This window comes from Ovis aries, chromosome 18 (genome assembly GCF_016772045.2).
Source record: "Ovis aries strain OAR_USU_Benz2616 breed Rambouillet chromosome 18, ARS-UI_Ramb_v3.0, whole genome shotgun sequence".
NCBI lineage: Eukaryota > Metazoa > Chordata > Mammalia > Artiodactyla > Bovidae > Ovis > Ovis aries.
Window position 1 is genome coordinate 66,031,158 of NC_056071.1, and position 16,378 is coordinate 66,047,535.

The 16,378-nt window shown below is 62.3% G+C and overlaps 2 protein-coding genes across 14 annotated transcripts in view; one reads left to right on the plus strand and one right to left on the minus strand.

Moving 5' to 3' along the window:
* KLC1 (kinesin light chain 1) overlaps positions 1 to 9,009 on the plus strand; it is a 68,938-nt gene extending 59,929 nt beyond the window's left edge. For all 8 annotated transcript variants that reach the window (XM_060401489.1, XM_027957449.2, XM_060401491.1 and 5 more), the window contains 2 exons: positions 8,431 to 8,503; positions 8,727 to 9,009. In XM_060401489.1, the coding sequence (XP_060257472.1) occupies positions 8,431 to 8,503; positions 8,727 to 8,729 (76 nt within the window). In that variant the 3' untranslated portion in view covers positions 8,730 to 9,009. The remainder of the gene's footprint in view (positions 1 to 8,430; positions 8,504 to 8,726) is intronic.
* Positions 6,697 to 16,333, minus strand: XRCC3 (X-ray repair cross complementing 3). 6 transcript variants are annotated; one of them, XM_042235588.1, is made up of 9 exons: positions 16,308 to 16,333; positions 13,962 to 14,037; positions 13,561 to 13,647; positions 12,038 to 12,175; positions 11,737 to 11,949; positions 9,598 to 9,752; positions 7,864 to 8,076; positions 7,746 to 7,792; positions 6,697 to 7,663 (listed from the first exon to the last, which is right to left on the minus strand). In XM_042235588.1, the coding sequence occupies exons 3-9, from the start codon at positions 13,613 to 13,615 to the stop codon at positions 7,459 to 7,461; spliced, it is 1,026 nt and encodes a 341-aa protein (XP_042091522.1). In that variant the 5' UTR covers positions 13,616 to 13,647; positions 13,962 to 14,037; positions 16,308 to 16,333; the 3' UTR covers positions 6,697 to 7,458. The 6 variants fall into 6 exon arrangements, with proteins under 6 accessions (XP_042091522.1, XP_042091520.1, XP_042091519.1 ...); XM_042235586.1 differs by having other exon boundaries at positions 13,561 to 13,652; XM_042235585.1 differs by having other exon boundaries at positions 13,561 to 13,726.
* Positions 16,334 to 16,378: the final 45 nt, after the last annotated feature.

A 16,378-nucleotide genomic window follows, 5' to 3' on the forward strand; every position in this document is an offset into this window, starting at 1 on the left:
AAAGGCTAAAAGAGCTGAAGGCTTTAAAAGAAATTTATGGAATCCTTTAGTTTTGTTACATGCTCAAAGAAAGCCTTAGCAGTGAAAAGTAAGAATTTAATATTAAAATACTGAGTATACTAACTTCTTTTCTTTTATCATGCATTATTCAATTTTAAAGCTAGTTTTAATCTTTTGAAATCAACTGCCAGCTATGAGTATATTAAATCCCATCATACAGGTGTTACTGTAAGAAGAAAATGGTTTGACAAGACTTTTTGTTATAATGAGTTTCTTTTGGAGATTTAAAAAACCTTAGCTTTTGCCATGCGTTTAGAAAAGGGTCTCAGTGATGGACCCTTAGGGTCTTTTGAACAAGAGCTTTTAAATTGTCCGAGGACTTTGTTTCTAGGGTGCCCCTTGTCGTGAGGGTCATCAGGGAGGGGCTCACCGTCCTCTCGTCACTGTTGGCGAGCCGCCGGGTCTCTGCGTTCTTTCTGGTGTAGACGGTGTGGGGTGTTTCTGGTGTAGACGGCTCCCTCTCTCTGGACGCGCCTCTTGCAGAAGCACTGTGCTCTGCTGTCAGCTGCTCTGTGAGACTCAGCCTCCCTAACACGATCCCTGCTGTGTGAACGTTGGTTCTTAGTGTGCCTCAGTTTTAAAGCATTTCACGCTGAGTGCTGTAGTAACTCTGACCCGTTACTCGTTTGGGTGATGTGTGGGAATGTAAAGCTGGGTCCCTTTGCTGTCGGGCATGTCCCGTCTCGTTCCTCCGTCCTCGGGGAGGGTCCGGGTCCCGAGGCCCCTGGTGTCGCCAGCCCCACCCTTGGGCCCAAGCTTCACTGGTCGGGAGAGGGGCCCGCCTTAGCTCTGCCCCGCCGCGGCTCTGCCCCCGCCTCAGCTCTGCCCCCGCCTCGGCTCTGCCCCGCCGTGGCTCGGCTGCCGGAGGACTTGCTTCCCACTGGCTTTGAGGCCAGAGGCCAGAGGGACGGTTGGACGTCTGGATGCTGCCGTCGCCCTACGTCCAAGCTTCTCAGAAGTGTCTGCAGCCGCGTCTGCACAGGGAGTTGCGTGAGCTCCACCGACAGCCACTGGGAAGCCGCTGCAGGGTTTGGACGCGGGGGTTGTCGAGCAGATGGCGGTCCTGCCTGGAGGAGACAAGCGCGGTTAGGGAAGGAGGTCCTGAGGGGCCCCTGTTTGAGTTCCAGAATTAACACGGTGGGGTGCTGCCTGCCCCTCTGATGTTTGGAAGATTGAACCTCTTGTTCCCAATGCTGGGAGAGCTGAGCCACTTGCTGGGCGCCTGCCGAGTTTCCACTCCTTCCGCAGCCGGCTCTGAGGCGGGCGGGGGCCGCCCAGCACGCACTCGGTGTCTACAGGCCGCCCCCTGGGGTGGCCACGTGTCGGCCCGCCTGAGGGTCTGGGCGTCTTACAGCCTGTCTACAGTGCGGAGCCCAGTCCCGAGTCCCTGGCTGTGGCTGAGCTCATAGTTTGTCTCTGGTGCGGCCTGTTCATGGCGTTTAGGGCCAGGCAAGCCCAGGCTGAGGCCTGATAAGGATGAAGCCCGCATCGGAACAGACCAACAATATTCATACATAGTATAACTTGGGATGGCATCTTACCGAGCTTTTGAAAAGTAAAAATTTAGAAGGTTTAGTCCATCAAATCCATAAGACAAAGTAATCTTTCCAGATAAGAGTAACAATCTTAGTTCACTGGGCGGGTAGCTCTCCAACCTGAGCGGGCCTCAGGGTTTCCTGGGCCAGGGCCCGCCCCTGCGTTTCTGATGGGCCGGGGGCACACGAGGGGGTCTTGCCCTTCCAGCAAGTTCCTGGGTCGTGGCAGTGCTGCTGGTTGGGCCACATTTGACAGAGAGGCACCGAGCTGGGGCTTGTGGGAGCAGGGTCTGTGGCCTGCAGTGGGCACAGTCCAGGAGGCCCAGGACGCCTTGGCATTGCAGACCCCGAGGGTTTAAGTCAGGGTGAAGATGGGATTCAGAGGAGGTGTGGACAGGCATCAAGTCACTCTTTCATCTCATCTTGTAAAGAGAAGTTTGAGCACAAAGGTGGTGTATCTTAGAATCATGAAGCTTGCCCAGATGTCCGCGCTTTGCTCCTGAGAGGTTCTGGACAGAGGAAAAGCCGTGCAGGCCTCGGGGTTCCTGGGGATGTTTCTGTCCTGTCCTGGGGGGAGTCTGGGGAGCGAGTTTTACTCTGTCCTGTCCTGGGGGGAGTCTGGGGAGCGAGTTTTACTCTGTCCTGTCCTGGGGGAGTCTGGGGAGCGAGTTTTACTTGGGGGATAAGTCAGTTAAGGCTTTGTTTCCGGTGTAGTTTGTTCGGTGAGCTGCCAGGACGTGCCTGCTGTGTGCCTGGCACCCTGCCTGAGCCCCTGGTGGCCACTCGGCTGTCCCTGGGCTTCCGGTGCACTCAGCCTCCACACCTGTGCTTCAGCCTCATGGCCACACGCTCAGCACAGTGGTCCCTGTTGACGTCAACAGGTCAGATGCAGAGTTACTGATCCTATTAAAAACACTTAAAAATCACCCTTCCTGTTGGTCCTTTTAGCTTTTAAAGCTAAGGTGACTTTCTGTTTGAGGTCATCCATAGTGGCAGTAAGCAATGCATTATTTTATAACTATCCATAATTTAAGTTTAGATTGTAGGTAATTTGCAGGATACATTAAGTACTTTAAAGGTGTCAAATCGAAGAAAAAAGTAAATATATGCACAAAGCACTATGTTTTGTGTAAATCCAAAGCCATGAAATTTGTTTTAAATTTTGGTTTCTAGGCAGAGAAACCCTAGCCTCAGAGTTTTACTAATAAAAGATTATTTGTTTTTCCTTAGATTTAATGTGGAAAAATCTATGAAATACATAGTATGTTCATGCATTTGATCTCAGTAGTGAGTTTCGCGGGGCCCTCTTTGGCCTAGTTGCTCAGGGCCGCGTTTGTGGGCCCACGGGCGGCACTGGCAGGGCCTCTTGGCTCCCGGAGGAGCTGGGCTTCAGAAAGGGAGGCTCTGAGGACGTTGAGGTTTATCCGAGACAGGCTTTTTGCTGAGGAAGTCAGAGAAACTGCAGTTTTTATCTAACGGGTACGGAATACGGTATATCTGGGGCATTCGTGCTGGGAACTGGACGAGCTGCAGGCCTGCTCCTGGTCAGGGACGGCCCAGGCCCCCGTGGTGACAGGCCGTGCAGGGGTGGCCTGGCTGCGCTCCCCGCTGCTGGCGACTCACACGCCGATGGTTTGTCCTTGCATGTCCGCCGGCCCGGTGCAGCAGGAAGCGAGCCAGTTCTCTGAATGTCCTTAACGTGGGTGGCAAAGCGGCCAAAGACCATTTCCAAGTAAGGAGCCCCACCCCGCTCTAGCACGCTTGGCCTTCCGGCCCATGCTGGCCGGGCCTTGCTCCGCACCGCTGCAGTCTCAGCACAGCCTGTCAGCGTTTAGCCTTCCTGATCCCAGATGAGTGGGCACCATGGTGCCGCTCTCACCGTCGGCGTGGACCGAACTAGTGAACTGTGGCAGGGCTCCCTTTGGGCACATTCTTGGCGCATGAATGGTCTTTGGAATGCCGATTGACAATTAAAAGCCAAATGATAAAGTAAGAATAAGGCTTGACCAGGTGTTGATGTGTGTTATTTATGGTTTTAGCCTCCAGCAGTGCCGGAGTGTGTAACTAATATAACATCTGGCTAAGCTGCTCAGTGTTTTAAAATTGCCTGAAACTTTATGAAGATGAATAGTCACTATGTCACCTGTCCACGCCTCACGCGAAGCGGCCATCTTTGCATTAGAGACTGTTGGCACACCCCTGTGCATCAGACGTGGCTTCTTTGTCTTCCATGTGGGGCCGGGCCCCTGGCCCCTCTGTGACCTGGGGTGGGCAGCTGTCCCTTGGACCAGGCGTCCTGGGCACTGCACCCAGCCCCCAGTTGCCTCAGTCCCCTGGTGACTGTGATGTCCTTAGGCGGTGGAGGGCCAGCTGGTGTGCTGAGCCCCGCTCCCCCAGCACCCGGGGTGGCTGTGTACAGGCCTCTGGTCAGGGGTGCTGACCCCCCACTCCCCCCAGCACCCGGGGTGGCTGTCCACAGGCCTATAGTCAGGGGTGCTGACCCCCCGCTCCCCCCAGCACCCGGGATGGCTGTGCACAGGCCTCTGGTCTGGGATGCTGACTCCCGCTCCCTCTGGTCAGGGGCTGGGGGCCTGGAGGATACGTTCCTGGTGAGGACGTGAAGGAAAGACCCTTTGTTTTCACAAGGTTGGGAGTTGATACAGTCCTTTCACCTGATTCCTGCTTCTTGCACATACACGTCTGAGCGGCAGGACTCCTGTGACGTGAGTCAGCGCCAGGACCACGGAGGTTGGGGTCTGTGAGGTGCTGGGGAGAGTGACCTCTCCTCTTGCTCTCATGCAGGAACGAAGGCGTTGTCTGGCAGGCTCGAGGGCTCTGAGTGCCAGGCCCCCGGGAGAGGCAGAGTTAAGCCCCGAGGCTGATGCCCAGACCCTCAGCGCTTGGCCAGGGCCCTCCCCCTTCAGGGCCGCCTCCTTTCCTGAGTTATGTTCTGCAGCCCGTGCCCACGAGCTGCCCAGCCGACGGCCAGGCTGCTGTCCGCCGACTCTGCCCGGCTCTGAAGCCTGCTTTCAGCTGTGCTGTGTTAAGGCTGTTCACTGAGACGGGAGCCTTAAACATGCCCTTGGAGAACAGGAATGGCGGCTGGTGGCTGCGGGCAGGCCCTTCGCAGCCCTTGCCCCTCCTGGGCCCCGGGTACGTGGAGATTCGTGTTCCCCTTTTCAGAGCTTTTCTTTGGAGGCTTAAGTAACACAGGGTGGTTCTGAAGCGTTTTCAGATCAGCCCTGAGATTGCTCAAGGGGATCATGAGGGCCAGCTGGTTCGCTGAGGGCGACTCCAGGTGATGCCCACTGAGCGCGGTGTGCGTGCTCGCTGAGGCGGGTCTGGGGGGTGGGCGTCCTGGTGCCATCAGATTCCAGGTGTGGTTCATCTTCTGTTGACCAGGTGGGACGCTCCCAGCCGCTTTTCCCTCATGAGCCGCCTGGGTCAGCTGGTGGGCCTCCCTGGGGCTCTCCTAGGGCTCCCTCTGGGGGTGTCCTTCACCCCAGCAGGGGAGGGGGTAGCAGCAGCCCCCTGGGGTCTTGTCACAGCGATGTGGGGCTTTAAACTTGGGGAGTTTCTCTTACAGAGGAACAGGCCACCCTGCACAGAGCCTGCTTGTGAGTGCCTCTGCGTCCCCGGAGGCTGGGGCTCCTGACCCCACTGTGCGCTGCAGCCGCTCAGGGGTCAGGGCGTTCCTTCTGCGTGCTCCCCAGAGGTGCTGGAAAGGAGAGGACGAGCAGGGCCGTGACCCCACGTGGGCACCGTGGCCCTTTCAGGTGCCTGTCGAGGTGGGGGGCGATGTGTCTGTCACCTCACAGCCTGGAGGGGCCACGGGGCCGTCACAGCCCCTGCCTCCACTGCGTTCATGCTTTCTCCCAGCCGCGGAGCTGATTCAGGATGTGTGAAACCCACCCAGGTTCCCTTAGTGACCGCGGTCTCTGGAAAAACAAAGGGTGTTCAGAAAGAGCGAGCATGGGGCTGAGGACAGAACGCTCCCAGCTGGTGGAGACAGACCTCCTCTGCAGGGCCCTGGGGTGACCCTGGCCTGGCGTGGAGCCCGCTGGCCCCTTTCCTAAGGGTGTGGTGGCTTCTGCAAGGCTGCGTGGAGGCAGTGTTTGGGTGAGCGGGCCCGGGCTGCTGAGAGCGGCTGTTCAGTGGGGGGTGCCCTGTTCTGATCTTTGAGGGAAGCCCCGTGTAGTTCTCAGAGGGCAGCGGGGGGGCCGCCCGCCCGCCCTCCTTTCCTGGTGAGGGGACCCTTGAGGGCCAGCACCCAATTCTACATCATTTCTGACAAGTCAGACTCGCCCCAGGCTGTGGAGGAGCTGAGAATGTCCGCGGGCATGTGAAGGCAGGCGGGTGTCAGGGCGAAGGTCGGGGGACCTGCCTTCCAGCCTCCTGCCCCTCCCAGGGGGCTGCAGGGATTCAGCTGGTTACTTTCTGAAGCTTAAAAGTATTCCTGTCTGTTGGGTCAGAAGACTGCTAGGAATAGTGCATCCCCAGGCGGCGTCCCCACAGGGAGTGGCAGCCTCCTCACAAGGAGTGGCAGCCTGCCTGAGGACTGGGTTTACAGCGCGTCAGTTCCTGGGAAGGCCTTCTGTGTGGGGCCAGCCTCTGGTGGGTTTCTATTTGCGCTTGTGTTCGAGCGATATAGTGATCCTGGGGTTTCTGGAAACTAAAGCGGCACTCAGCGCCAGCCCAGGTGAGGTTCAAGTCAGCGCAGTCACTGGACAGGCAGACACACCCTCCGTGGGATCCCCGACCCAGAGATGTGCGTGCTGTTCCCCTTAACTCGCCAGCACGTCGGGGGACGCGGGTGGTTCCCACGGTGGTGTGGGGCCACCCCTCGGGGTCGTGGGCCTGTGAGGGCCGTCTGGCTGTCCCTGGGGTGTGGGCGGCTGAGGGCTGGGGACAGGCGGGCTCCCTGGGACGTCCGTCAGCTGGGCGGATGGATGTGGTCCCCGGGGCGCGTGTGGGTGCGAGCGTGCAGGTCCGCACCTCTGCAGCGTGGGGCGGTCTGTATTCCGACCGGGGCGGCCGTTCCCGTTCTTTTTTCTCACTGTGGCTGTGACTTGCCTAGGAAATCATTTGGAACTGTTCATAGTTAATTACAAACACTTTTATTTCCTGTTGTAAAGTCCCTGTACTTGGCAGAAAGGCTCTTCTGTGAAACTCCAACCCTGAAAGCAGCTTTTCGTATTTAACACTAGCCACTCGGCCTTTTAGGGTCACAGGCTACTTTGAAAACATGATGAAAGCTGGAAATGGATCGTCCTGTCCTAGAAAAACACACAACAGTGCTGGTGGCCCAGCCGTAACCCTGAGGGGCGGCCCGTGTCGGGGCAGAGGTCGGCCTGCACCCTGCGAGCAGAGGAGTGAGAGGGTGGCCTTCGGGTGAGGGAGTCCCAGCAGAGAGCCAGTGCTGCGGAGGGCCCGGGACGGCGGGCGCCTTCACCCGGTGTGCGTTCGTCCGCAGCCGCTGGGCCGGCTGCCTGGCGGAGGTGGGCAGAGGCGTGGTGAAGGTGACTCAGCCCTTCCAGAACTGGGCCTGCGTGTCCTCGGTGAATGTGGGGCCTCGTGCTTCCAAACCGGATGGTTGTGGCCAGGCTGAGCAGAGGACCGTGTTGCAAGCAGAAGCGCCGGCCGTGGTGGGGGAGGCAGGTGCGTCTGGGCAGGAGTTCCTGCCGGAGTGGACCCCCTGCCCCCAGCAAGGCCAGGGCCGAGGCCCCAGCCACTGCAGCACACTGGACTGGCTGCCCTTGTAGATGAGTCCTCATGGGCCCAGAGGGGGTTTCCGCAGACGGGCCGAGCCAGCTTCGGCAGCAGGGGCAGCTCCCCACTCCGAGGGGTGTCCTGGACCCTGCGGTCAGCTGCACACAGTCCCAGGCGTACCCCGCACGCCCTCGGCGGTGATCGTGTAGGAGCAGGATGAGGGTGGCAGGTGGGGGGCAAAGACCACCCTGAGGGTGCGGCCAGGCGGGACAAGAGGCACCTCTTCAGGGCACTGCCGGTCGGCCAGCAGCCTCACGAGCAGCTGGTTGGCCCAGGTTATCCCCAGGGCTGGGGACGTCCTGAGATGGGGAACACCACGTGTCACCTGTGGCACCAGCACCTCCCGCCCCCCGAGCCCCCCGTTCTCAGGGCATCGCTCACCCTGGCGGCCCAGCCACCGAGTCCTGCTCCTCTATGGCCTCCGTCACCTGGAGGGTGCAGAGCAGTCAGTGACGGGACCCCGCCGGCCCGGCCCCGCGGGGGCTGGGAGGAGGCCCACCTGGTTGACGCACAGCACGGGGCTCCGGAAGGCGCAGCTCAGCCGCCGCAGCTCAGCCCCCAGCGCCAGCAGACGCTGGGCCCTGAGGGCCAGGGCTGCCCCGTCGAACTCACAGCGGAAGGGGGCTGCCACGGAGTCGATGACCACCAGGCGGGCCATGCCCCGGGCCAGCAGCACCGGCACCTTCTCGCTCACGCACTGCAGCAGGGTGTCCTGAGGGCCGGGAGGCCCGTTAGCGCCAGCTCAGAGGCCCCCTGTCCGCCCTGCCCTGCCCCTCTCCCCGCCAGGGCCGTCTGTGGCCCCGAGCCAGGCACGGCCTGCCGCCTGCACCCAGCGGCATCACCAAGGCTGACCTGTCGCCACACCCAGCCAGGGGGGCGCGGCGCAGGGCCTGACCACCCTGCGTCCGGCGTGCAGACCCCCGGGCTGGGCCCAGCGACGCACCAGGACGCGCAGCGGGGCCCTTGGCACTGTGCCATCCTCGGGGGCCAACCCCACTAGGACTGCCGGGAGCTGCGTGCCCGTGTCCCCGCCCCGAGTGAGGTCCGCTCTGTGCTTCACCCGCAGGGCGCCGCCGGCAGAGCCCCTCGCTGTGGACAACGACAGCAGCAGCAGTGGCCTAGAAGACGCCAGCCTGAGCGTGAGTCCCGTCACCCAGGGGGCGCGGGGTCGGGACTCCCCCGAGCGGCCGGGCACGGAGGCCCTGTCCCCCGGGAGGCGGAGGGGCCCTGGGCCCGAGGCCGCTTGTGCAGGGGTGTCGGCCCGGGCGTGTACAGGGCAGCGGCTCTGCCTGAGCCACTGCCAGGCGCAGCCCCGTGGGTGGGGGCCTTGACCCCAGCCCTGACCCTCCGCCCCCTCTGCAGTGAGGCGGCCATGGAGGAGTCCAGCCTGAGCTGCTGTGTGCACCCCGAGGGCCCGGTGACACCGTGAAGGTCACGAGGCTGGAGGGCCTGGGGCAGTGCCTGCAGTGCTGACCGACACCCCATCCCAGCGCCCTGCCCCCGCTACGCCTCACACTGCGGGGCCCAGGACAGCCCGCATGCCCGCCACCTGCCCGGCCTGGGCCGCTGCTCTGCCCCTGCCCCGGGCTATGTGTGATCATGGACTTTACTGTAAATTTCTAAAAATTAAACTTTATACATCTTACCCTTTACTTGACATTCTTTCTAGCGGGGGAGGGCCCGGGGGGGCATGCTGCTCTGCTCTCCACCGCCCGGCTCCCTTCTGAACCCTCCACCTCGTTACTCAGCCGCAGATGACGGCCCCATCTGGCTGCCCGCCCCCTCTCCAGGCACGGCTTCCAGACATGGTGGCACCCTGGCAGCCCAGCCCGGCGGCCAGCAGTCTGAGGGGCTTGTCCGGCTGGGGCCCCAGGGCTGCGAGGGGGCCTTCACCTCCTTCAGAGGTGTAGAACTCCACTCGACTCCGGCCGGGGCAGCGGGCCCCATTCTGCGGGCAGTGGGCATCTCTGCAGCCGGGTGAATGGGAGCCGGAGGCACTTGCCCGGTGGGGACACGGGGGTTTGCTCAGGGCAGGAGGTGGTGTGTCTCCTCGGGGCCAAGGTTGGCAGCAGCACAGAGGATGGCCAGTTAATCCCAAGTCCAGGCACTGCGTAACGCTGGCCTGAGTGGGACCCATGGCCCCAGGCTGTGACCCCCCGCAGGCGGGCATGGGGCCTGACCGTGGTTCCGGGCTTTGTGTACACGACCCGCCGGCTCCCCCTCAGACACTCACCACGTCGGCCGCATGCTCGATGAAGATCTGGTGGCCGAACTTGATCTTGGAGATCACGTCCGCCGGGACGTCTGCCCGCAGGCGCTGCTGTTGGGCGATGAGCTGCTGCAGACGGCGGCTGGGGAAGGCGTCCTCTGTGCACACGTACACCGCCCCTGGGAGGCGGCGGCGCGGTCAGCGGCCAGCACACGGCCCCCTTCCTGCGCCGCCCTGTGGGCCTTCCCTCTGACCCAGGGCCGGGCTGGCCGGTGCCTGCCTGCCACCTGGCCAACAGGATGTCACCCTGGGGGTCTGCCCCCTAGCCGTCTCAGGTGGGAGTGGGTGGCGTTCTCAGGGGCCTGCACTTTCAGAAACACCCCTTCCTGCAGACACGGGGGGCCCCTCCCAGGCCCCGTGGATCAGAGGTTCCCAGATCCCACTGTCAGGCTGCTCCCACAGTTCCAGGCTACGTGGAGGGAACTGTCTTTGCTGTGCCTGGAAAAGCCAGTCTTCAAAATGCTGGCGATACATCGCCGGGGCCTGAACCCTCTCCAGAAGATCCAGGCTGAGTCCCGCAGCTGGAAAGAGCGAGGGGCCACGGGTGCTCCACAGAGGCCCCAGGATAGTCCAGTGGGAAACAGCAGTCTTTTTAAGAAAGGGCAGCGGGACAGATGGACAGATGCCCACATACAAAAGGACGAGATCAGACTTGTGCTTCACACCACATAAAAAAACGGAATCACACTGGGTCAGCTACAAGGGCCCAAAGCACAGCACCGTTAAGAGAAACTGCAGGCGTGAATCTCAGACCTCAGGTCAGGCAGTGGGTCCTTGCCCATGACACGAAAAGCGTGGCAAGAAAGACCAGGGAAGCTGGACACCATCAAAGTGAAGAACAGCTTCAGAAGTCCATCGAGAAAGTGAGGAGCAGCTTCCAGAGAGCACTGTGAGCTGTGTATCTGATAAGAGCCTAGTGTCCACGTGACACAAAGATCACTTATCAGTTCAGTCACAGAAAGACAGATCATCCAAGGGTTCAGATGGGCAGAAGACGGGAAGAGACATTGCTCCAGACACGCGGGTGAGCGGCAGCTCGTGGCGAGACGCTCAGCACCACTGCTCACTAGGGGAACGCGGCTGGGGCCACAGTGACGATGCTCCCATGCTGGGTCAGAGGGACAAGGGCCAGCTCGGATGCGGGGGGCTGGGGACCGCCTCCAGCCTTCCTGGGAAGGGAGACGGCGCAGCAGCTGCTAAGAGTCTTTGGAACCACGGAGCTACCATGAGACCCAGCACCACTCCTAGGCATCCACCCGGAGCCACGTGCTAACAGAAGGCGTGAACAAGCCACGTGACCGTCGGATGGAAGGGTGGTAACTAAGTCAGGGGCTTCCCTGGTGGTGCAGTGGCTCAGAGCCACGCCGGGGACACGGGTTCAAGCCCTGGTCCTGGAAGACCCCACGTGCCCTGTGCTCTGGAGCCTCTGAGCTGCTGCTGCTGTGCCTGAGAACCACAGCTAAGGAAGCCCTGGGCCACAAGGGCTGAGCCCAGGTGCTGTGTGCCCAAAGCTGCGTGCTCACAGCCCACACTCCGTGGCAAGATGATGCTGCGGCCAGAGGCCCTCGCGCCGCAGTGAAGACAGGTCCCTGCTCGCTGCAGCTCGACAAAGTCCGCCCGTCTGTGAAAGTGCAGCCCGCTGTGACCTGGTCCTGCTCCCACAGAATTTCAGACGGCAGGGGCTGAGGAGCCAGGAGAACTGCCCTGAGTGGTCAGGGCTGCCCATGCGCCCTGCACCCCGGGTCGTCCCGGAGCCGTCTGTGCGCTCCCCACACGGCCGAGCCCCTGGTGCCCACATGGTGCCTGTGCACGTCCAGAGGTGGGTACATCTTTCAAAATTAGGGCTTTTGGATCTGATTCGGGGAAGCCGCTTTCTCAGCAAGACGTCCAACAGACCCATGTTTAACGTGGTCACGGCGGCCATGGGCCAGTCCCCTGTAGGGGACGCCCATTTACAGGCACTGCAGGCCCGCTCATCCTCGTGGGCAGGTCCCGGGCTCTGAGCTCAGCTGGCAGGGGGGCCCTCTGGGCGTGAAGAGATGGGAAACGTGGGAAACGGCCCCCTGGGGCCAGCAGGTCGGGACCCCCACCCCTGGCACTCACCAGCCCCCAGGCCTCCGTGGCACTGCGGGAGCTGCACAGCCAGGCAGAGCTGCAAGGCCAGCTGGGTCTTCCCAGCCGAGCTGCGTCCGGCTAGCTCGGTGATGCCGTCCAGGGGCAGCCCACCGCGGAGCAGCACGTCCAGCACGGGGCAGCCCAGGCTCAGGCGCTGGCACTGCTCGGGGAACGGCCCCTCCTGCCGGAGCAGGCGCAGCGCTGGGGGCAGAGGGGGCGGAGACAGGTGAGCCCAGGGCCCCAGCCCCTCAGGCACCCCGTCCAGGCCCCCACGCCGGGGCCCCAGCACCTGTGCACATGCTGTGTCCCCGCAGGAGCACGGCAGCCGCCCTCAGGAGGAGCCGCACGTCAGGGCTGGAGAGGTGGGTCCGTCTCTGCAGATCTGGCCCAGAAAGATGCAGGACCTCTTTCACTGATCTGAGTTTGGCTGAAATCACAGAACCGGTCACAGGACGCAGTCAGACGCGGTGCCCGTGGCAACAGTGACGCGGGGACAGTGGGTGACCCTCAGCTCTGGGGGCCTGGTGAGCAGCAGTCGGCCCACCTGCTCCCTGAAGCTGTATGGACCCCTGGACTACAGGTCAGGGAGGAAGGGGCCTGTCCCCAGGGCGGGGAGCAGTGGCCTCCAGACACATCTGAGACAGGCCTGCGTGTGCACTGCCAGGGAGGGGCCGCAGGAAGGGACCCAAACGACGTCCACTGCGCCCAGCGAGTGAAGAGGGAGACTGAGCAGCACCATGCGGGGCTTTACGGGGTGAGGCCCGAGAGCTGGCGTTTGGGAGGAAAGGGAGTAATTCTGAGTTTAGATCAGTGTAATATTTTTAAACTAGCAGGAAAAAACCCCGCTAACAATCCATCCAGTCGATCCAGAGAAAGGCAAAGAAGAGCACACACACACACACGAAAGACAAACAGCACAGCATACGGGGGCGCGAAAGCCGGCTTTCCTGAACGGCCTCAAAGACACACCCTGCTCTGCTCTGCTCACTGTGGATCAAAGGGAAAGACGTGGCCTCAGGAGTGAGGAGCAGCCCAGCCCTGTGCACTGCCCACCAGTGCCGAGTGCCTGACCCCCCAGCATCCTCACAGCCATGGGGGGCGGAGATGGAGGGCGTGCTGGGACGGGATGGGGGATGGGGGGGTGTGGGGACCACCAGGCAGTGGAGGAGTCGGTACAGCCTGGGGACGGATGTGCCCAGACGCCAGCAGACTGGGTGGGCCGGCCTGACAGACATCCTGCGAGGTGTGGGAATGACTGGAAGGCACAGGAAACGCGCCCATGAGAAAGGAGGCAAGCACTAACTTTGGGGAAAACCAAAGATGGTCAAGAAAGGAAACGGCCATGAGCCCAGGTTCTGTGACAGCTGTGATGTCCCGGTGACAAGTCTGATGACTGATGTGGCCCAGGCTGCGTTCCCACACGGGGGTGGGTGGACCAAGTCAGGGGAGAGGGGGCACAAGGAAGCCAGCTCTCACCCCCGAAACGGAGGCCTGTGAGGAGCCGAAAGTCAGACCCAGCAGAAGCACAGCGTTCGGAACCGACGCAGATGCAAACGCAGTGCTGAAAGGCTCACGAGGGGTAGCCAGCCCCGTCTCACTGCAGACGCCGTGTGCGCCGCTGCAGCGAAAGTAAACTAAGACAGCACCCGCACAGGCCAGCCTCGGGCGCCGTCTGGGGCCGGGAGGCAGAGGGCTCCCAAGGCTTGGACAGGCCACCCCGTAAACCGCTGACCATAAAGTGTGCGCAAGTGCACGGCACATTCTCACAATCACATAAACATAATCACGCCACATAAACAGTGGCAAACACACCTTTCTTAACTGCAGCGATGATTCTGGGATTCAGGTCGAGCCGATCCAAATCCATTTCTTCAGCAGGGACAACCAGAGAACTGGGAACTGCCCTGGGAAACGAGTTCTGACGTGCCGGCCTCCCCCTAGAGCGGCTCGGGAGGCCAGTGCAGCAGATCCACTGAGCCTGGGGGCAGCGGCCAACTGTGGGGCCCGGGGCTCGGGAGGCCCCCCATCCCAGGGACAGCGCTGAGATCAGCCCCAGGTTCTACTCAACAGGAACTCAGAAGCCTGGGCTCAGCCCACCCTGGCGTGCATTTCAGGAACCCCCGAGCACCACCCCCCCGAAGGTCACCCTGCTTCATCCACTTTGGGAAGGTGAGAAGCGGGCTTGTGTCCCAGCCCTGGCCCCCCTGACCCACCTCTCTGGGGCGCGGGTGCTGGGCCCACGCCGCACTCCCTGGCGTACGCTCCCCCCGAGCGCGTCTCCGTGGGGATCTGGAGAGAGCAGGAAGGCGAGTGGTGGATCCTGCGGGCGCCCGGGAGGTCAGAACCGCCGTGACCACTGAGCCGCTCCAGAAAGGACAGTGGACACCTTGCCCACCTGGCCTGCAGCTCACCCTGGCCCCCGGCCCAGGGCTGCATGGTGGGCGGGGTGGCAGCAGGGCGGCCATGCCAGGCTGTGGCCACTCGGCTGAGGCCGTGCCCAGCGGCCAACAGCAGCAGCAGGAAGGGCCCCCCGGGGCTCCCGACGCCGAGGGGTGCAGCACAGCGTGGATTTGGCCTTCCGCACGGACACTGCTGGCCCTCACGGTATGGGGTTCCCCCGAAGGTTCGAGAGACGGGCCACCCGCCCCCTCATCCAGTCTGGTCAGGGGCGAGGGCCTGGCTACCCAGCACCCATCAGCTGTCTTGGGGTGGCCCCGAGCCCTTTGAGGCAGTTCTGGGAGCAGGAGGTCCAGATTCTGAATGACCGTGGGAGGCAAGCCTGTGCAGGGACTCGGCCGGGAAGTGCCTGGATGTAAAACCCGATCCCGAGAGCAGCTGGACACACAGGAGAGCCAGCAGTGACCACCCACGGGGCCTCGAGCCCAAGTAGAGTGCCCGCTGACAGAGCGCCTGCTGCTGCCTGACACGGGCCCAGGAGCCCCACCGAGGGCCCTGGGAGGGGCCCAGGCGGAGCCGCCAGGGACACGCGTGTGCCCTGCAGCACCCAGCGTGGGCACGGGCGGGCCTGGGCAGCCCCTGGAGCCTCGCGTGCATGGGTCTCAGGGAACAATCAGCAGCAGGTGCTGCTGCTGAGCGAGCGTGAAGGCATGTGAACCCCTGGGCCAAACACGAGACTCCTCCCCAGGTGGAGCCACTCTTGAGTGCCTCTGGGGCTCTCAGGTGGCCTGAGGACTTCTGTGCCGCCTAACAGGCTGGGATGGGCCCACCCCAACTCTGGGGACAACAGTCAGGTTCCTGGCGTCTTTAACTGATTCACACTAAGAACTCAATGGGAGGAGGAGGGAAGATCTTTCTGAACTGATGCACTAAGCGCCTCTCCCACTCCACCCAGTACCAGGCGGGGTTGGGTCGCGTGGGAGGAGCCCTGGGGGAGGCAGCTGGCCAAATTCTCACAAACTGAAACTGTTATTCTTTCTCTGAATTCAGGCAAAGGATCAATACACACAGCTCCAGGCTGTTGCTCTAAAATCATCAAAGGTTGAGGGCTGACATTTACCAAGCAGTCCAAGTGTGTGACAGGCATGAACGTCACACCAGAAGTATTACAACCCCTGTATTGCTGGCAAGAAAACGGAAGCACAGAGTGGTTAAGCAACAAGCTTCAGGTCACACAGCCAGCAAGTGGGTGGCCTGGGGTGCAGGTCCAGGCCTGGGCTCTAAGCCCCTGACCCTGCGTTTGCACTGCCCATCTGTTAACTCCAAAGGGAACTGTTTGGACCGCAGAACTCGGTAATCCAGAGGCTAACCCGCCTGATGGTGTCCAGCTCCCTCTCAAGACGTTTTTTTCTTTTCTTTTCCTGCTCCCCTCCCAGAAAGGGCGCCAATGAGCAGGCCTTCATCCCAGGGCTGCTGGAGGGAGCTTTCACCGGACCCCATGGGCGGCCACACAGGTCCTCCCCTGCCTAGGCCAGCACTGTTGTTTCTCTAGAGCCGGCCAGCCTGGACTTCCGGTCCCGCTCCCTTCGCAGGACCCTCTTGCTCATCTGGGAACCTCTCCTCTTTTCAGCCCCTGCGGCTTTGAGCACTCATTCATTCCCCAGTCCCCCGGGCCTGCATGTCCAGCAGGCCCCCGCCCGGGCCGTCCTGACAGACCAGGGGACGCTGCAGCCGCGCCCTGCCACCCACGCACACCTGCGCTTCCCACCTGGCACGCTCTGAGCCCGACCCGACCCCACCCTCCGCGCCCCACCCCGCGCCCCCGGCGCGGACGCACAGCCCGAGCAGGCCCTGCAGCTGCGCGGGCTCACCGCCCCGGGACCGAGGCCCTCTGTCCCATCCCTGCTCGGCATCCGCCCGGCCCCCTCCCACCGCCCGGGACCCGCGGGGGCCCTGGCTCCGCGGTCCCTCCTGCCAGTCCGCGGCTGCGCACCGCCGATCGGGGCACTGGGTAGGCGCCAGCCGGCCCCCGCCGCGAATCCCAGCAGCAGGGCCGCGCGGGCGCCCAGCCGGGCCCTGCCCGCGCCCCAGCGGTCTCTGTGTCCAAGGCCACCCCGGCCTCCGGCAGCTCCGGGACCGCAGCGGCCACCCCGCGTCCTCACCTCGCCCGCGCTCCGCGAGCTCCTTCGCACCGCCCCACCCCTTGCTGCCTCTCCTCCAATGAGCGCAGGGC